This window comes from Phoenix dactylifera, chromosome 9 (genome assembly GCF_009389715.1).
Source record: "Phoenix dactylifera cultivar Barhee BC4 chromosome 9, palm_55x_up_171113_PBpolish2nd_filt_p, whole genome shotgun sequence".
Classification (NCBI taxonomy): Eukaryota; Viridiplantae; Streptophyta; class Magnoliopsida; order Arecales; family Arecaceae; genus Phoenix; species Phoenix dactylifera.
This window is the reverse complement of record NC_052400.1, coordinates 12,069,802-12,090,859: the sequence shown is the minus strand read 5'-3', so window position 1 is coordinate 12,090,859 and position 21,058 is coordinate 12,069,802. Positions and strand designations below refer to the sequence as shown.

The window sequence follows — 21,058 nt, the reverse complement described above, 5'->3', positions numbered from 1 at the left end:
CAAATAATTTGGTTATGGTCAAAGCAAGATATTCTTTGCCACATGGGTTAGCTTTATTACAAAAGGCTTTGTTCATGCATAACCTGCCCTAGGAGAAAATTCTAGAAAGAAATTGAGATTTGAGTTAGCTTAAGCCAGCAACCTTCTGCGAGTTTGCTGATGAATGATGCATACATTGCTTTGTTTAGGGCTTTATAAGAATGCTAATAATGTAAAATTGTATTATGAGGTTCTATTATAAATTTTTTTAAGTTAATTTTTAAATATTTTGTTTTTTTTATTTCTACAGATGTATCCATATTTGGATGATATTTTAATTTATCCAGTTTATCAAAAAGAAATTATGAATCTAACTATTTCCAAATTTTAGGAATAAGTTAAATCATCTTTTTATTTGAGCCAATTGCCCTTGCTTTCTAGGATTTTGGGTGTCCCAAGTCCTTTTAATTTCTGCCATTATGGGATGTAGTTATGCACGCATAAGCCGTCTTTTCTACCAATTCACCCCGCTTCTTTCTACCCCTCTCTCTTTATTCTTTTATTCTCTTATTCCATGTGCTTGCTGGATTTCTGACTATTCCTACAGTAGAAAGGGCTATTGCAACCAATAAACGTTGTCAGAGTCCGAATTCTTTGGGCCCAACTCAACGGACCTTACTAGCCGTTTAAATCTTGCTTTCTGAAGGCCAATAGGCAGTTCCAATTGTCTGCAGACATGCTTTAGTAGAAATAATTATATTCATCTATTAGCCAAATATGAAATCAAATTTCAGGTCTCAACGGTCCATCTTTAGCTCCTATTATTTGAAAAGTAGAACTTTGATTCTTCTACTGAAGAAGTTAGTTGAATGAGACTAGCCGTAGAAATTAGAAAAGGTGGAAATATCCAAGCCGAAGGAATGAAGTTACAAATAAGTCAATTTAAGATAGACGAGGCACTGCTCAAAATAAACCTACTAACGGCCGTTTGAGCTGGCTCAGACCTGTGGATTTCTTGCCAAAAATCTCATCGAAGGAGATTTGAATATAATTGAAAGAAAGGGACAAGGGCATGGACCCAAGTACGCACTAGTACTGACTAATTGGAAGAAAAATCATGAAGAATCCAATGCAAGATTTTTTTTTTTTTTTTTTTTTTTTTTTTTTTTGTGTTGACGAAGGATCCAATGCAAGGTAGCAACAACCGATGTTGAGAAAGAATGCATATAGGCAACCCCAAAATAAGTTTGTTAGAATGAGATGTTCTTTGTATTGTTAACTCATAATAATAGAGTGGTGGATCTAGAATTTATTCTTTAATGTGACCCTAGATCGATGGAAGCATCTTAGCTTACATAAGGAATACCGGAACTGAAGCTGTTGAAATCATTAGGTGGGATGGTTAGAAGGCGTTCAACAACCATGCATAAAGCAATGACATAAAACTATCAATCAAATCCAGCTTAAAACACGAGACATTTTTATAGCTGAACACTTTGATCAAGTCTACACCACTCCATGCTCAAGAGGTTTTCTTTTTCTGGTCCGCTGTTGCTCTTGATGCACTTTAGTGTGGTACCCTAGTTTAGATCTTCTTCTTTATTTTTATCTCACAAAAGTTAGATGGTTTGGACAATGCGTCATTTAACTCATCTCCAATTCAAAACAACAGACACCATAGTGGTTAGAAATGCGTACTGTATCATAATCATCTAAATAATAGGGAGTAGTCTCTAGGCTGGTCGGTCCTCTAGTATTTTGAACTTATTTGTCACCTTTCCTTATCTACTTTTGTCTTCAAATCAAACCTATCAAAAGTTTCTGCTTTTCTAATCAAGAATATAAACCTATTAAATGTTTGTGTTAAAGAAGCAAATTAATAGTTTCAATAGGCTGCATATAAAAAGAAGAAGAAGAAGAATATTCAAGAGGCAACGATAGAAAAAAAATGGTAGACATGATAAGAAATTTTTTGATAAAAGAATAAAGCTCCAAAGAACAAGGGAAACAATTATATATATATATAAAAAAAACAGAACAAGTGTAACAATAATAAAAAATATTATTCAAAATTTAAAATTATCTGTACATTCTCTAATAAAGAGATCTCTACTTTAGAAACATTTATAATGGCTGGCTTTTAAACAACGGTTTAATATACTTTTAAATATTTATGAAAAGGTGCATGTATATATGCATGCTTTGTCTCTCTCACACACACATATATATTTGCATTAATCTTAACCTTTTCAATAAAACATGATCAAAAATCTAAATTTCCGCATAGTCATCTCATTCTTTAGATATTTGAAGCTGTATTTATCACAATAAATATGCTTCCACCGTAGATGCTTCTTATTCTCAGCTATTCTTCCAATATTTATGGTGGCAATAGAGTCACAAAGCAGTCTTGTAATTTTATCCAAAATCATAAATTCAATATTAAAAAGTTATTTAATAAGGAGAAAAACTCAAGATTCATCGACCATTTGTGGCAAACATTACAAATTTAAAAATAAAAAGAAAAAAATATTATTATTACATGCACATGCTGATATAAGCATGTTGATAGGCAAGTCCCCTAAAAAAATATTATGGCGACGGAGATTGATGGTGCAAGAAAAAAAAACGGCTATCAGGAACTGCTATGAAAATTATGACGAGATTTCCTTGTGGGAACCTAAGATTTTTTCAAAGAAACTTCTGAGATATTAAATCTCGCCATCTAAAAAGAGAGGTAAATTGGTTAGAACAACATATCTACCGGTTATTTTTAATACGTGAGAATTTCTAAATTCAGCCAATCCTTTCCTTTGCTTTCTGTATATATAAACTTCTCATCATCCATTCCCTGATTAATAGTTGTCATTAAACTAGCAGACAGAAGTTTTGATCATCATCTAATCATATGCTGGGTGATTTAAAAGGATCGGACTGAGACACCAACATGAGCTCGCTCTCTATTTATATCTTCTTCTTCCATGGTTCCCCAGCCACTTCTATCCAGGGATTAAAGATGCTGAAATTTGCAAAGAAAAGTTGGCTTACAACCATGGAAGAGATCTTGAGAAATCTATGGAGCATCAGTTATTTCAGCAGAAGGTAATGGAACAAGGATACAACAGGTGGGATGAGAAAAGGAAAGAAAAGAAGCAATGGAGATGTCATGAGTTCCTTGTATGTGTTGGGGGAAAATGGTGATGGAGATCAGAATGATATAATGAGTCAAATTCATTCTCGAAATTACAGTACTTGCATCCACATTAGCTTTAAGGTGTGACAAATATCCTTCTATTTCTTTACTCCAAATACTTTATAGAATTATATGGGAGGGAAAGTGTTCGTTAAATGTAACTGAGGACGGCAAGATAATAATTCACCAATATATCACTTGGTTCAAAGAAAATTCCAAGACAAGTATCAATGTTCAGAAAAATGAGACGCATTTCTGCCATCAGCTCATCGTAGCCATTTTGTCTTTTAGGTCATGACTTTAGTGGGCCGTGTAGAAAACTATATGATATATACTGCTAACGTTTCTCAAAACAATATATACACCACCAACTCCTTCCACAGAACAGAGAGACTTTCTCCTCCCTCTCGACGCAAAGAGGACCACTCAAACTTCCTTTTACTTTTCCTCTCTACAACCGTCACAGATACCATCTTCTCAAATCCATGGTTGGAACTTAGAACTCCACAAGCCCTCATCCACTCCTTTCCACTGTCGTATTGCTTTGTTCGAACGCTATAGCTCTTCTAAACAGGGAATGGTGGAGCCAGAGAGAAATGAGGTGAGGCCCCCATGGCTCTACCCCCTCCTTCGCACTACTTTCTTCCTCCCTTGCAAGCACCACGGCAGCTCTAACAAGAAGGAATGCAACATGTACTGCTTGGACTGCACCAATGGCGCCATGTGCTCATCTTGCCTCATCTACCACTGCGGCCATCGTTCCATCCAAGTATCCATCTGATCCATATTCTGTAATCTCTTCATGCTTCTTTTCGCACGCTATATTGCCGGGATCGATGAATGTTTTCATAATTCCCATCGTCTGACTGAAATACAGATACGGCGATCATCCTACCATGATGTGATCAGAGTGGCAGAGATCAACAAGTTCTTGGACTTGTCAGGGGTGCAGACGTACATCATCAATGGTGCAAAGGTTGTGTTCTTGAACGAGCGGCCACGGCCAGGGCTCGGGAAAGGCGTGACGAACGCTTGCCATCACTGTAGAAGGAGTCTCCTTGATGCTTTCACCTTCTGCTCTCTGGGGTGTAAGGTAACAACAACATTGCCTTCCTGCTTGTTTTCTCTTTGTTGACTCCCCTACAAGGCTGAAGTTGGACGGGAAAACTAGACTTTCCATGAGGTTGGGCTTTTTTTTTCATACCAGTCATCAGTGTTGCAACTTGTTGGGAACTGGGATAGGGCGCACCACTTGAGAAGGGAATCACGAGGAACCCCACCAATCATTCTGGGTGTCTTTACCTACCCAACAATGAATGCACAGCTTTATCTTATGCCCACCCAATTGATGGAACCTTTTGAAGAAGCTATCAATAATTCTGGACCAAACTAGTGCCATTACAGATGCTTTATATAATTTTCTTCCATGTTGTTTGGTAATATGATAGCTCATCGACGGATGCCTGACCAGGTTTCTTTTGAGAAAAGCCAGGAACTGCCCTGCTGGTGTAGGTTAGGCCAGCTTTCATAATTTACTGTTTATCGAACCCATTAGCAAAGTTGGAGATCTGACAAGTCCTAGGTCTGTGGCTTGAAACAGACCCCCATCCATCCAGCGTTCGCCGATATGCTGAGATTTCCGAGCAGAAATGTTTGCATGCATGCATGTTATCCTATGAATCAATCCTCATGTGCTGATGAGCGGCAGATGAAGGGCTATTCACAGGGATTCCCTGAGTGGCTGCTCTAGGAAGCAATGCTGCTGCATCATGCGCGCTCAAAATTATTCACACACGAGTTAAAGTCCGTCCTCCCCTACATTGTAGGTGGACTGCAGGAGTTCTCACCAACTCCACCAGCTTTGATCGAGCATCAGGATCGATGCTAGAGTTGTTGATTCTTATGTGTTTTTCCAGAGTATTGTATTAGCTCCCCTGCTTTCATTACAGTATTCAAGCCAGAGGTTAGAAATCGAATGCAGTGTGGCTGCAAGTTTAATATTCATGGAAGAGATGAACTATGTTCCACTCTTCGAGAAAACCACCGATATCATCTTCCTGGCATGCATTTCAAAAAAAAAATACTACTTTGTGATGATCAAATCCAGTGCAAAAGTTCTTTCTTTCTACTTTGCCAAGAAAGCAAACATGAAGTACCTAAAAAAAAGGATGTTAGTTACATGGTTCCAGAGTGCACATTGGCAATGGATTAATTTGATTAGTTGCCCTTTGTCTTGGGTTGCCCCCTGATCGGGATTCTCTGAAAATCTGAGCTATATGAGGAAAAACCTTTCAAACACAGCTTCTTATTTGTTCCTTTTCAGACTTGATGATGATGTCTGTATATGATTGAAATGTGATAATTACTCAGTGCATCCAAGCATGAAATTTGGGTAAATGAGTTGGTTGTGTTCGAGTTTTTTTTTTTTTTTTTTTTTTTTTTTGGGCCAAAGGTTGACTTGTTTTTCCCATCAAGAAGGTGAGAAAGAAGCTGAACATTTCTTGGGTGTTGCAGTTGGCAAATACTTCTTCAAATGCAACAAATTTTAGCAAGAGGCAAATGTCAACTGAATCAAACACTGGGGATACTACCAACAAGGAAGCAGAATGTTCTTATAGTAACAACTTCCCAGTTGACTGCATATCACCACCATCACCACCTTCCACTATGGTGACCAACAGGATGGCGAAGAGGAGGAAGGGAATTCCTCATCGAGCTCCAATGGGAGTTTGCTGAGATCTCATTCAAGCCAGATCCATCCTCTTGTATGACAAATAAACTACTACTTGCCTTCGGCAGTGTTTTTCTATTGATATTTGTTGAGTGGCAACACGGTCTCCTTGCCGTGGTGGTATGAAGGTCCCTATCAAATGTACAAGATGGTGCTGTATCAAAAATTTGGGTTGTCCACCTTCTCTCCAATCTCACCGTTTGTTTACTCTCTCTCTCTCTCTCTTCTTCTGTGTGTGGAGAAGTGTATTTAGCAAGAACAGCAGCGGAAAGATTACTTTGCCAGATAAAATGGATAAGAAAGAAAAACTGAAAGGCCATAGCTATTGGATAGGTTATAGATAAGTTATCAGAAAGATTTCAAAGTATCAGGGATTTTGAATTGGCACTCAGTTAAGAGGACTTGTAATATTTTTCACCAAGAATCTCTGAGAGTTCTCAAAATTTATAAAACTGCAACCAAGTCGTTTCTTTTTGGTCATCTTTTGGATCCAAGACGTTTCCTAAAGCTTAGGTACCAGTTTTGGGTTTCCGAAAGCTCTTCTAACAATCCTCAGGAGTAGTTCTGGGATTTCGTATATCTTCTCTATAAAAAATTTTGGATAGAGTATTGAAGACAGCAGAACCAGAAGTTGATGGAATCATGTCAAACCTTAATTATTTATCTGAAGCCGGAGCAGGTGCAGCAATGAATTTAAGTGCAGTTATGAAAAAACAATTCTTTCAGAAAATTTAATAATAGAAGAAAGCTTAAGATATTAGGTAGAGAATTGATTGAGTCCACCTAACTTCAAATGTGGATGGTCGAACCAACACAGCTGTGCCGAAGCCATCTAATTTCAATGGCGAGAGATTGAACAGGGCAAATCAAAAATTGAAACTTGTGGTGTTTATGTTTATATATATATACACACACACCACCAGCAGGATTTGAAGATATGAAGAGGGATACTCCATAAAAAGCTGAGGCTGATCAGTAATGATGCTGTACTGTAAAGCAGGACAAGAAGGTGCTTCTACTTGGAAGAAATCAGACTATAGGATCCCATAAAATGGAAAGAAAACATGCATGGTGTTGTCTACGGTCGTATCTGTAATCGCCCAGAGACATGATGCCACGTAGTCTGTCTCCCATCTGGGTCCAAAATCTTAGTCCGACAGCAACCGAGGACTTCACATCAAACCCGGTTCCGGAACCCCGACAGGGCCCGGAAAACGCCTTCCCTGCGTCGCCCTTCCTCCCACTCTTTCCTCCCCCACCGAATTCCCTCCGAACACCAACCCATTCCTCCCTTCCCCTTCTTCTTCCCTACCAAAAGGAAGAAACTTTTATTCCTCCACTTATTAGTAAATGCATATATGGATTTAAGAACTTCACCGCCTTCTCCTTCCCAGGGATCTCGAGTCATAACAGACTCCCACCTCCATACCATAACATGGTATTTGGATTGGCAATATGGGGCATTATGAGAGGGAGAGCTCAACCAGTGGCCTCCTCCGGAGCCATGACCTTCCACCTTCGCTTAGGTTGCGCTTGGTGACCCAAATGGTGTTGCTATAGTAATCTTAGATCACCGGTGACCCTCATCTGGAAGTAATCTCGTCCTTGATGATCTAAGATCACCATATTTGATAGAATCCAGGATTAGTGATCATATAATACCAAAATTATCTCTGATATACTCTATATATTCCATTTATTTTAATTGGGGCTAAATGGATATGGAGGATTGGGTCAATTTTTTTTTTTGGACTAAGAGACATTTTTGCCTCTAAATTTCAGCTCAACATCACTATCTTAGAATATCTTGGAAACCTATCCTCAAAAACAGATTTAACATGACTGGGTTGAATAGTGACTTTAAATGTGGAGGTGATTTGAAATTACTACCATATAAAAATATTCAGGTGCTATCAAATGAGGTAATCTACACAAGTATGATCTTAAAATCATCACCCCATACCAAACGCCACCTTAAAAGACTTCTCACTCAAGGGATATGATCACAAGAGAAGGATTAGAGACATCATCCTTGCTATTCCATAACAAAAACATCAGAGGAAGCCAAGGATGATGATGACGCAGAGAGTACCAATGCATGGTGTCCGGCTTCGGCCTTGTGCTTGGGCATTGCCGGTATGGGGTCGATCTTTGGCCGCTGCATGGCTTTTTCTCCCCTCTCCATTGCTCTGTCCATTGATTTACAAAAAGCAATAGATCTCTCGTTACAGAAGACTTAACCACATGCACACTCAAAAAACAGAGCAGATCAATTTCATCAGGATCATTTATCAAATTAACACTATTAACATGCACTCCATCAAAAGAAGAAAAAAAGAACATTATAAATACGCACAAAGAGGGAACATTACTAATAGTATGAGAACGGAAGGCCAATGATGGCTTCAGCTAGATGAAGTATTTCTATATTATGCATGGACAAACATATACAGATTTACAGATATTTTTATATGATATATTAATTCATTAGATTAGTAGTACTGGTGCTCAGACCTAAGGTGACTATAGCACTCATCACTGCTTTTGAAGAACTCCAAGCACACCCAACAGATGTGTCTCCCACACTTGCACTCAATGTGGTCGCAGCCATCGACCTTCTCAACTGTGTAACCACAGGCGGGGCAGTCCTTTATGTTCTCCTTCCCCTTGCGCCACTCCACTAGTGACAGGTCCGGGTCCTTCTTGTACTCCTTGTATCTCCCACAAGATATGAAAGGGTGGTACTCAAGATGGCACTTGGTGCATGTCTCCACCAAGCAAGCCCCACAAGCAAAATGTCCACCCCGTGCGTCCTGAGTGGCAACCTGATAGACAGACGGGCAGTCGGGTGAGGGACAGAACCGGTAGGACCCGCTCCTGGAAGCCACGAAGGCCCCTAAAGAGGCCCTGAAAAGCTCTTCCATTCTTTGAGATGGCAGAAGAGACCGCAGGTCCACGAGCAGGATGAGCTTATTGCAACCCTCCTTGGTGCAACAGATGGGGAAGCTATCTCTGGACCTGATGGTGGACTCCAGTTGATCGACCAAGCAGCTCCGACAGAAATCGTGCCCACAGGCTTCAAGCCTGTAAGGCTCCCACAGCTCACACAGGCAAATGGGGCAAGAGGTTTCCAACGGCTGCTCAGCCATCCAACCATGATCGACAGATAGTGCCACCTCAGAGATCACCTCTTCAACCTTTTGCTTCAGACTGTTGTGTCCTTGAACACCGATGATGTGGCTTCGGGTGTTGAGAGTCAGCTCAGCCCCAGGCACCATTTCCTTCAGCCCCTGAAGATCTGGTCCAAATCTCTGAACCACTTCTTTCATCAAGTTGGGGGGGAGGTTGCGACCTCGAAGACGGATTTCGAGTTGCCTGTCCTCGTGGAGGGATAGCAGCGATTGCACCAAATTCTGCTCAGCTGCAGCAACCTCCTTTGGGGGTCCAAACACTTTGACGTTTAGGTTCTGCCTGTCATACAGAATGTGAGTTCCAGACTTCCGCTCCACAGCTTTCAATAGGGCCATGCCATCCCGGGACAAGAGTAGCTGAAGCACAGTTGGAGTGAGGCTTGGATGGCTTACGGTCTTGCCTTTCATCAACTGCTCCAGAGGCCTCCTCAAATCTGCGATAGTTTTTGTGGCATTGGCAGATATCTTCACTCGACAAGAACCATTATCATTCTTTTCCAAACTATAGGACACACCTGCAGAGTATGATAGCACAGTTGGATATTAGTCACGATCTGCACCTGGAGAACTTACCAGATTTTAAACATAATGCAATTTCTTAATGATACTTGTGTATGACAAATTAAAAGGTGTGGCGGTCATAGCATACCGTATCTCACAAGGAAGTAACCATGCAATTTTCTTCAAGTTTCCCTGTCCTGCAGAGAACGTTTGCTTGCACTGGAAATCTATAGGGTTCCATACCGAGGTTGCATGATTGTCATATTAGTTTATTTGCCTCCCCTTTTAAAATCCTTTTCTTTTAGAATATATGCAATTCAAGTTCTCTGCAAACAGTTGAAGCAATTATTTTTTGTCCTCGGTTTGTCTTCGGACCTACGCATTCCACCACCATGTTTCCTTTTTACGTGCACCTTTTTAGCCTTCAGAATTTTAAGCATCATTCGAGCTGCATAAGTGATGCATGTTGCCATTTGCGCCATGACTCTTTGTGATGTTTCTTGCAGTTTCAATTCTAATGTGTTGCTAATTCGACTATAAGATGATTGTTTCATTGATTATGGGTCATAACAGCACTTGAAAATAAGAAAAACCACTCCTTCAGGTACTAAAAAAAAGTAAAGTCAATCTAGAGTTTAGGTTATCAAAACTTTATTAAAATTTTCCTACCTAAAAGAAAGCATATTCAGCAATTTATGTATATTTCTGAATGATTCTTGAGTTCCAGCAAGCAATTGTTTAAATGTTTTCAAACTTTGCTAAGTATCTTCATTTTCTGTACACCTTTTATGGGTCCCCCTATTTTTAAAATCTTCTCACCTGACTAGAAAGAATTCTGATTTTGTTCAACATTCTCGAACTCAATTGAGTTTTCAATTTTCGAGCCTGCTGGAATAAATTGTGTCTTAAAGAAAATTCCCTATTAATGATCTTATATAAATAATTAGCATCTTTGTAATTCCAAAAGAGAGGTAGCGTGACATATTGATACCAAGAGATTACGCTTCAAAGTTTTTTAGAGACCAGGCTCTTTAACTTTAATTAACTTAATATGGCTATGAGAAATAATAATTCATGCAGCAGAGAACAAATTCGGCCACTGTGAGTAAGAAAGACATGAATCAAAAGCAGAACTCATCATTCAGTATCATAGAATACTTGGCATGATTTAGAGCAGTAAGAAGCACAAATGAAAAATGCTGCCATTATTTTCACAATAGGAACAGGAATGAGATATGCAGAAGGAAACAGATATTTGTATATAAACAAGTCAAATTATCTAGTTCAAAGAAATATACACATACCCTTCTGTCGCTGGAAGCTTTCAAGTAGAGAATCCAGTTGTTTCTTAATAACAAAATAGACACGAGCGGGACAAGATAGATGGCTGTGAAACACATGTTCGCACTGTATTGTCTGCCATGAGAGACAACCAGGCAGTACTTTCCCCTCAATGTGATCCAAAGCCTTTGCTGCCTCAAGGTGAAGGCTGCCATCAAATGTGATTAAAGCTTTCATCATATAATCCTTTGGTTCAGGGTTGAACACTTCAACCTGGAAACTATGGTCACGAAAATTCTTTTTAGGCATAAAAGCAGAAATTTCTCTAACAAGTGCTTCTGCACAAGTAGCACCTGGGGGGTTGGGTATTGCTTCTCCTCTCAACAAGTGAATGTCAAGGATTTTCCTCTTTGTTGAAGTCAAAAAAGCATCATATAATTCTGGTTTCGATACATCTCTTGGAAGTCCTGTTACAAATACACAATTTTTGTATTTTGTGCTGACCTGACAGTTTACATACCTACCTCCAACCACCAAGGCAAAGCAGTCCCTGACAATCAATTCAGCCTCCCCTCTAGCACACGTAATAAGTGCAACTCCTTTGCTTGGCCTCCGTGGCCAACAAACTCTGGCTCTAACTGCAGAAAATGGATGCATCTTATTGTCAACTGCCCTTACAGGAACAGCTTTCAACAGGGAACCATGAAACTCTACCTCATTCAGCTTGGCAACAGCATTTTCTGCAGCCCCAGGACTAAGAAATGTTATCTTGCCCCATTTATCTGTTCCCTCTTGTCCATTCCCGGCATATTTATGATAGTTAGCTATTCCAGACACACATTGGTCAACCATCAAAAGAACTTCCTTATCATCTATAGCATGAGCATTTGGATGGGATATTTCCACGGTTAGATGTCTCTTGTCAAGTTCTAGATGCTTAATTTCAGCACCTGAGCCAAACAGTGCCACCGGGGGAGAACTACCAGGCCTGCCAGGAAATAAGCATTTCTCGACACATTCATCCCTCAACCATTTTGTTTCATACTCCAAGGCATCATTGACAATGCTACAAGCCTTCTCCATATCTTTTGCTGATGCAAATATTTGAATTTCACTTTTTCCAAAGTCGACATCAATACCAATGCGGTCATCCATGCAAACTTTCTGAATATGTGAAATAATCCTCTGTAGGTTTTGATTATGCTTGCCACAGAACCTTTTAAGCAGATTACTGCCAACTCCAGTGATCACATTCATCTGCATCCTCCGGCTCTCCAACTGTTGAATATCAAACAAAGGAGGCTGGATCACACACAAGCTTTCAGAGTCCACTGCAGTTACACAAACCAAATATTGATTTGAGATTGATAAAATTTCCCCAAAAACTACCCAGTTTGGTTTCTGGCTAAACATTAGCAATGAACTTGATGGATGAAGTTGCACATGTTGACCTGTCAGAGCCACCTCATAACCAAGTCGATCACATCCAGAATACATAGCTACATTCTCTGCAAGGGATGAAAGTATAATCTTCTTCAATATTTGATCATGGAAAGTGGGCTCATCTGGATCCCATAACCAGTAATTTGGAATGATAATGTTGAGTTCATGTTGAAGACACTTTTCCAATTCCACTACAGTCTCCTGACACCTTCTCATTGACTTAGCATTAATGCTATTCTGCCAACACCACTTACTCTTATTTTCATGTTTATCTTCCCATTTCTTGTAAACAGAGAGCAGCGTGAAAAGGTCTCCATAACGGTGGCAGAATGGAACTTTAAGACGGTCTGCTTTATATTTATCCTCGTCACTGCCAACTCTACAAAATATGCTGCTAGCATTTGCCATTACAGCAGCAAGAACAAGGCCCTCCTTTCTCAAACCACAGCCAAAGCAATCAAGAATAATTTTCCCCAGCCGTGGTTCAATACCCAATTTCACTAAAGACCGGCCAGTATCAGTAAGTTCAAAGACATCAGCATTGTTAGTAACAGCACCCAACTGGATAAGATTCTGCATAGCCATGTCAATTGCCTGCGGACTTGGAGCATCAACAAACTCAAAATCCTGCATGTTCTTACTGCCCAAAGCAAGAATTCTCAGAACAGCAATTCCAAGGTGAACCTTGCGAATTTCAGGTTCCTGATGTGTTTTCATTGAATAGAAATCACATTCTGAGTAAAGCCTGTAACACTTGCCTGGTGCTGTCCGTCCTGCACGGCCAGCTCGTTGACTAGCAGAACTTTGACTTATCCTGCCAACCTTGAGCACGTTCATGCCATTGCCAGGTTCGTACCTGCTCTCCTTTACCATCCCAGAATCAACCACATACTTAACATCTTGGATAGTAAGAGAAGTCTCGGCTACATTAGTGGAAAAAATAACTTTTCTCTTTCCTGAGTATTTTTGGAAAACACGACTTTGTTCTTCATAAGAAAGTTTCCCATGCATTGGCAGCACCACTGCAGAGGGATCATGAAAATTCTCACAAGCCCATTCCACTTCCATTTGAGAAGTTAGAAATGCAAGGATAGAACCATCTCCCTCTGTCTTGTGAATTATGCGCACCATCTTTATTACATCACAAACATAGGAAGCATAAATACCAGAAGTGTGCGTCAAAGTGGTGGTACAGATAGTGTTGACAGATATATCAGGAATATATTTTATTTCGACAGGGAAGTTCCTCCCCATGACATACAGGGTGTAGCAACCATAGAAATATTCAGCAAGTTTGCCTGCATCAGCAGTTGCGGACATTATTATAAGCCGTAAATCTAACCTCTCAAGCAGTTTCTTCTTAATCAATGCCAAAAGAAGATCAGTGTTCAAGCTTCTTTCATGAGCTTCATCTACAATGATATATGATATACCAGACAAACTCATATCATTCATGCAATGTTGCAGGAGACAGTTGTCAGTCATAAACATTAGCCGAGAATTGAACTCCTTAGAGGATGAATAGGTGGGATGAGAAACCACGAAGTTATCTGCATAGCACCCATAGCTTTCCTCCCCAACCCTTTGTGCCAAAGATATGGCTGCAATTTTTCGAGGCTGAGTACACAAAATTGATCCATCAGCAGCTAGTCCTGCATCGGCAAGATATTGGGCCAACTGGGTACTCTTTCCAGAACCAGTCTCCCCAATCAAAACCAAAACCTACAAATCCAAAGTCAAAGAAAACTTCGGTACTAAAATTTCACTCTCAAAACCTCCATTAATCTAATTCTGTTCAAGTAAAAACAGTTTCATGACTCTCATTGGGAAGGAATTAATTGAACTTGAATAATATTGTTAATTAAATGTTTCCATTAACCGTCAGGCTAGTCGACAGAAAAACAACATTATACCATATTCATCAGGAGCAATATTCCAGCACGTCTAGAATAATTTAGATAGAACTATTCCAAAGGAACCCACCAATGGTTGTCCAGCAGTTAAACATTGTAGGTACACAGCAAATGATACATCAGAAATATTTTGAGGAACTAATGATAAATGGCATTGAAAAACTTGCATGGTGTGAGATTATAATAAATTATGACACTGTAAATGCATGAGCAAGCCCTTAAGAAGCTTCAGAACAGCTAAGAAAGAATTAACATCCATGTTGGTTTCAATAATAGAAAGACAAAAGACAAAAAAAAAACATCATCAAAAAAAATAGCATGCAATTTAAAGTCAAAAATTGTCATTTGATTCAAATAAATAAACAAATGTCAATTAAGTTATGCACAATCAGATGAAAAAAAAAACATGCAAATCCAAACAATACTATCATCTGCTAATTTTACTCTCAGTGTCTCTATGTTTGAACTTATCAATTTAAATATAGAAGACATGACAAGAGAGATAGCAAAGCTCATGCTGAACAAGTATTTGACAAAAAAATCAAATACTATCCAGAAAAGTCAAGCCACTAGTTAAGCTTATAGTTACAAGGACTGGAGAAGAATAAGGAGCTGGAATTGACATTGTATATTATCCTATCTTCACGAATTCAGGGTAAGACAGAAAAGTGACTGAATAACTATTCAGTGATGTTGACAAATTCCATAGAAATATCTCTAGAAACACATCTAGTACAAGCTTACCATTTGGTTTGATCCAAATTCTTTCACAAATTTTACCAAGTAGATCCAGTTATAAAATACAGTCCGGTTCGAGCCTTTTCCGGCCAATTCCGGTCGGTTCGAAATCCGTTCTAGCCGGTTGGGAGCCAAAACCAATTCCAATAGGCGAACCGACCCAGTTTCCCACCAAGTCGGCTCGGTATGGGCGGAACCGGGCGGTTCGGTCCAGTTCAGCCTACCCTGGTCTGCTACTATTTGTCTGCAATGACCATGAAGCAAAAGCCAAACAATGATCCATGAGAAGCCATCGATCCATCATATCAAGAACCAGATAGCGAGCTGCAGCCTCAAATTTACCAGCAATCTCTAGAAAAGGGCTTATAATCATGCTCATGGAAAAACTTCCTTTGAGATTTAGAAATATTGCTGCACAATTCTTATTCCATTTCAAACATAGTAGGGGTTAAAGAATGGTTGATTATAATTTGCCGTCAAATTTATCCTTACTTTTTAGTATTTATCATCAAACTAGTCCTTTTTGAGGCTTTAATTATGATAGAAATCTTAATTGTACTAAAAGTCATTATATTGGAGGACTGGCTGTTTCAGAAATCATTGAGGCACTATTTTGTCAATGTTTTGCAGCACTATCTTGACTAAAGATAACAATTGGAAGCCTAATTTGATAATAGTTAGAGTCAAGGAACGTATATGATTAAGGTTGTGCTTTAGGAAACTTTAGGTCTTCAGCATAAAAGGTTCATTATTCTCCAATGAAAACCAAATAACAGCAAAAACCACATGAATGCATAAAAGCACCTCCAAGAAGGATATGCGTTCTAGGTTGAGATATTTCTCAAGATGATGCTCAAGAAGTGCACAGTAGTTGAGTAGGCTCAACAGAGCGACCACTTTTTAGATAATCACGGTTGATCCAAAGATTATATCAAAATTTTCTTCTTTAATTGCTGTAAAGCATAATCTGACATGTTTAAATTTTTCTGGAGCAAAAAATGAAGGTTATATATGCTCACATGGATACAGCAACTACATGTAAATATAACCTCAAATTGTTAAAAATACTAAGTCCCGAACTAGATGAGATAAGATTGCCTAATTACAGAGATCACAAACCCATATTTCTTCCACTTCTAGAAGTTAGCGTAACAGCTGTCCTTTCTGGAGAATAACATGCTGAAACTTGATGTTCACTTTTAGCTGAATGTCCTATAACTGTCACCATGGATAAGGATTACAAATCAAAAGAAGCAGCCCAAAACCAAATTCCGTTTAAGCACCTCTACAACTTCATATGAGGACAAACCCAGAGGAAAACTGCAAAATGAATGCTTAAAAGCAAAAGTATCAAAATCCATGTCTCAAAGACGATGGTATGACAAATCATCTTGAAGGAGTCCAAAACTCCCCATACAAGAACCATGGCTGAACCACCATGAAAAAAGAAAAATAGCAACAACATCTTTTCTCTTTTTCACTGTTAAGTAACAGATCAGGTGAAGCATGCAGATATTTTATAACACCAACACGATATTGGGCGGAGACAATGGCTGCTTAATATGGGAGCAATTGTGAATCAAGATACTCTTAAATAACAGGTACTGCTTTTTGGCTAAAGGATAAGAAGTTAAATTTTTTCATAAAAAGAACAATTACAAGAATAAATCAAAAGGCATTGAAATTATTTGAAAGATCCATATGCATGCAATTGACAACAAGTAAACATACTTTTGGTCCGAATCTAAGATAATCAAAGGGAAGGAGAATGTCTTGATCTAGTTTCAAAGGAGACTCAAATGAGGAAAGCTCTGGAATACAACACGCAGCCATAATCAGTGGCAATCTAGACTCTGTCAACAAGCCACCAAAAGGCATAACTTGACATCTAAAAACTGGAACTTAATGACAGAACACTCATAATGAAGCTCTCATCAAAATTTACAAGCACAAAATAGACCTATAACTCAGTTATAATTTACCGACAAACTTATTCTGATTCTTTTCATATTTTCTCCTCAGATGAGTTAGTTATATATTATTAGAAAATCATCCAAAAGATAGGAGTTACTCACAATATACGTGTTTGCAGAAAATATTTGTAATTATTTTGGTGTCTTTTGTTGACAAAACATAGTAGTAACACAAGTCCTGATTTGTTTTATACATTCAGTTGAGGCCTTGGAGTTATTCATAGTTTGGAGAAGAGACTATAAACTTTAAGACTTACGAATCGACTGTTCTTTGAAAAGAAAGTGCTCATAAAATCTAAATCCATAAAACCCTTAAGATTAGGAGCTTGAATCTTAGATGCTTAGTTCTATGGTTCAGAAAAATCAATATCTTGATTAACTTGGAGTCATGTTTAGTAGTTTTTATCAAACAAATTAGAGTTGCTAACATGTTGGATTAAGAAGATTTCTATTTATAAGAATGTCTTTCTACGTCATTTTTATCTTTCATATGAGACATAGGAGACGTCAAGAAATTGTAGTATAATAATTACTTTCTGAATGACGAAAATTTTCTTCTAAAGTAATTCACCTTCCTGTCTTCTCTTCTTCTTCTAATTTCTTCTCCTCCTATCTTTATTTTTTCCTCTGTACTCAAACCAAAATCCTATAACCATGTCTCTGGGGCTACGTCAATTTGGTATTAGAGGCAAACCCTCCCTGACTGATCCGTAAGATCATTCTTATGGCTGAAAAATGCAGTTAACCAGATAAGGGAAATGGAAGTCCACAGCAAGGGTGCTTGAGAGCAAGTTATTCAAGAAGACTTGGGAAGACTAGATCACCATGAACCTCTGCTAAAATAAATCTGAATTTAGTTGGATCAACTAGGTCATAGTTTAGAGAAAAAAATATATCATTAAGACCACAACTCCAAGGACTATATCTTCACCTCACTTGGCTATTCAAAATGAGACATGTCAGAAGAGCCAATTATTAGGGGCAAATCTTCAAAATCTTGAATATCCAGTTTGATGATCCAATGCAAAACATAAGCATCGAACCAACACTAGAGATCAAGATATTCGATGACTATCCAGTTATCTTCAACAAAAATAAATTCATTATGTTATTTCATTCGGTCCTTGGTTAAGTACACCACATAGAGCTAAATCACATGGAGCCAAGATTGAGCAATTTGACTGGAAGAAGGACTCAAATTGGTCTGCACAATGAGATCATGGAAACAAGGTCCACAAATTTAGATTTTACATTTTTCAGTTTACTCTTAACATATTTATTTGTTACTTAAGGGCCTGAAAAAAAAAATAATAAAGAACCTCAGTTCCTCAAAACTCCTGAAACTTGGGAGTTTAAATCTTTGTTTAGGATATCTTTTTTTTAATCAGAAAAGTTCAATATTTGCCTCATCCCGAGTCCTATTTTAACATTTTGTGTCAGAACAATTCTAATTTGATATAGGTCAGATTAGAGAGCTTTGCATTTATTAGGACCGTCTTTTGGTCATTTATTGATCCTTCTCAATGAATTTAGAAGAGAATTAGATATTTTAATATGATAATTGATTTCCAAAAGAAGAAAAAAAAATTGTTAGTATGATAATTGAAAGAGTCATTTATTGACTCTCTTTTTTCTTTTCTCTATGTTTTTATCCTAATTTTTTCTTCTTCCTCTCTCCCCAAACCTAAGCATGACCCTATCAGAGGCTACATCACAAACCACGTATCAGAGTTGCAAAATGCAATCTAAAGTTTGTATCTCAATTAATTTTCTGCTAACATGTCTATTTAATTCTTGGCATTAAGTTATCATCACAAGCCTTGAAACTGATTATCTCTAAAGAACGATACAATTAGCTCAACTTCATTTACATTGTTTTTCACATAAGACATGTACCCTGGAACGTACCAACACTGTATCCCATATTCAATCAGATAAAAGCAGCATCCCCTATCAAAATCTTCATCTTACCAAGTCTCATGAAACCAACTCTTCAAAATAATGATTTTCAAATAATCATGTGACTTTAATATTAAGAAGATGCTTAGCAAATAAAACATTTGCTCAATGCTTAAGTGAGATCATAGTATGCCGTACTGTACCGGACAGTACCAGGCGTACCATGTTGTACCGGTTCAGTATCGATATCGGTGGCGTATCGAATGTCTTACCATACTGTACCAACATTATGCTAGTGTAGCACCGGTACGGGGTCCGGTACCAGTACGATGAATCTTGGCTGAGATATATATTTAGGTCATTAATTCAAAACCAGACAAGGTCATAAGAACCTTTTGGAATCCATCCCACGGTAAATCCGCCTCTGCGAGTTCGACTCCTGCTTGCGTGTGGCCTTCAATTCGTATTGTAACAACATTCGATCGGCATCCAAAGGTGTGCTGTTGCTATGCCGTGTTTGACGATTGATTCAATAGAAACCAATAACACTGAAAATTACATGCTACATAGATATAAAACATGCAGAAAGATAATCAGCAAACAATTCAATTACCTTCTTCTATTTTAGGATCTTGTTTATACACCTTAAGCAACACGCCTTATCCCATCTATATGGGACTGCTCCATGGATCAAAATAAAACCCACTTAAATTGACAATGTTTTATACCAGGGCTTTGAACCTAATGTCAACATTCTATTAGGATCACCATGGTTACCATAACATACGTAGAGAGAGGTCATTAACCCTGCATACAAACTCCACTCCGACACAACCATCAAGCGGTGGGAAAAAAATACTATTATACTAAGATTCATTGATAATCGTGCTTCCATGTAGAAAGAAAGAGAGAGCAATTTATTAAGTAAAACAATTAAGCATGACCAAGATATATAACTTCACTGACAAAAGCTAGTACCTGATTGGAGAATACGTGACTAAGAATTTTCCTTCTGCAAGCATACAGGGGCAACCCATCCTCAAACCGCCGGCATTCCCTTTCCATCAAATGGTGGATCCTGCTCCAATCTAATTCACCCTGAAGCTTAAAAATCTCAAATTTCCCCTCCTCCTCTTCACAGACCTCCTGCTGCTCACTGAGGTAAGCAATAAGACACTCCATGGCGGCCCTGAACTCCACCAACCTGCTCTCCAACTGCTCCTTCTCCGCCTCCAGACTCCTCCTAGTGTCCTGCATCTTCCCAAAGCTGGCCAGCCGATTCGGCTTCATGAGCATCCCCGATACTTTCTTGATCTCATTGTCCACCTGCTCGATTTTCCCCTCGCACCGCCGCACCGCCGCGCACTCGAGAAGGCCCCGGATGTGGCCAGTGAAGAGGGCCCTGAGGCGGCTCTCCTCCTCGGCCCTTTGAGATGGGAGGAGACCGGTGGAGGACTCGATTTCGGCGGTCAGGAGGTGGGCACCGTCCAGGCGGCGGCCCCAGAGGTAGACGGCGGCCTCGAGGGCATCGGCCCAGCACCGAAAGACAAGCTTCCCGACGACGGGGCCCTGGAAGTATAAGAAGTTCTCCGGCGTGGAAGGACAGGAGACGAGGAGGTCGCGGATGTACGACGAGGAGAGGCCTTTCTGGGTGGAAGGAGAGCAGAGGAGGACGACGACGAAGCAGGGCCGAGGCTCCGGCGGCTGTTGCCACCGCCTCGGGTGGGGCAGGGGTTGGGGGCGGAAGGGCGGCCGTTCCTGCCAGAAAAGCGGCCTCTCCGGCCGGAAGGCCGGCCGCGCCAAGCAGCGATGGGGGTAGGCGCCTCTCCTCATCCGCCCGGCGGATCGAGCGCAGTTAGGAAACCTAGAAATTCTCTCCGGGTTATGCCGAGAGAGAGAAAGATACCACAAAAAATAGGGAGAGATGATGGAAAGAAGGAAACAATGGGAGGGACTTGTTAATTCCGGAAAGAGGGGTTTCCTTCCTTCTTGATAAATTTAAATTATGATAAAATGGTCATAAATTTAAATAAAATTTAATTAACAGTGAATTGTAAAAGTTGAGATGCCAGTGGTGTTCATGCGTTTTGATTTTCGTTTATTATTAGTACGTGTTAGCCGCCTACTAATCTATCTCCCTGAATGTGAAGCTCATCTTTTGTCATCTCGAAGTGGAACAGTTTCAATTAGCATAAGCAACCTAAGTCAACAATATG

At 39.3% G+C, this 21,058-nt stretch overlaps 2 protein-coding genes across 2 annotated transcripts; one reads left to right on the top strand and one right to left on the bottom strand.

Annotated features, from left to right (window-relative positions):
• Positions 1 to 3,528: 3,528 nt before the first annotated feature.
• LOC103701785 lies at positions 3,529 to 6,114 on the top strand. Its single transcript, XM_008783957.4, has 3 exons — positions 3,529 to 3,941; positions 4,050 to 4,265; positions 5,687 to 6,114. Exons 1-3 carry the CDS (start codon positions 3,750 to 3,752, stop codon positions 5,906 to 5,908), a joined length of 630 nt encoding a protein of 209 aa, XP_008782179.2. The 5' UTR covers positions 3,529 to 3,749; the 3' UTR covers positions 5,909 to 6,114.
• A 2,115-nt stretch (positions 6,115 to 8,229) lies between these two features.
• On the bottom strand, positions 8,230 to 20,806 carry LOC103701784 (ATP-dependent RNA helicase DEAH12, chloroplastic-like). The gene is made up of 3 exons (XM_008783956.4): positions 19,821 to 20,806; positions 10,900 to 14,041; positions 8,230 to 9,609 (listed from the first exon to the last, which is right to left on the bottom strand). The coding sequence occupies exons 1-3, from the start codon at positions 20,673 to 20,675 to the stop codon at positions 8,396 to 8,398; spliced, it is 5,211 nt and encodes a 1,736-aa protein (XP_008782178.4). The 5' UTR covers positions 20,676 to 20,806; the 3' UTR covers positions 8,230 to 8,395.
• Between the last annotated feature and the right edge of the window lie 252 nt (positions 20,807 to 21,058).

Bases quoted from the DNA above. Each gene is read 5' to 3' on its own strand.
- LOC103701785 (XM_008783957.4), top strand. From the start codon at position 3,750: ATGGTGGAGCCAGAGAGAAATGAGGTGAGGCCCCCATGGCTCTACCCC. The intron at 3,942-4,049 runs GTATCCATCTGA...ACTGAAATACAG, and splicing joins GCGGCCATCGTTCCATCCAA to ATACGGCGATCATCCTACCA. The intron at 4,266-5,686 runs GTAACAACAACA...TGGGTGTTGCAG, and splicing joins TCTGCTCTCTGGGGTGTAAG to TTGGCAAATACTTCTTCAAA.
- LOC103701784 (XM_008783956.4), bottom strand. From the start codon at position 20,675: ATGAGGAGAGGCGCCTACCCCCATCGCTGCTTGGCGCGGCCGGCCTTC. The intron at 14,042-19,820 runs GTACTAGCTTTT...TTGGATTTGTAG, and splicing joins GTCACGTATTCTCCAATCAG to GTTTTGGTTTTGATTGGGGA. The intron at 9,610-10,899 runs GTATGTGTATAT...CATACTCTGCAG, and splicing joins AAGCTTCCAGCGACAGAAGG to GTGTGTCCTATAGTTTGGAA.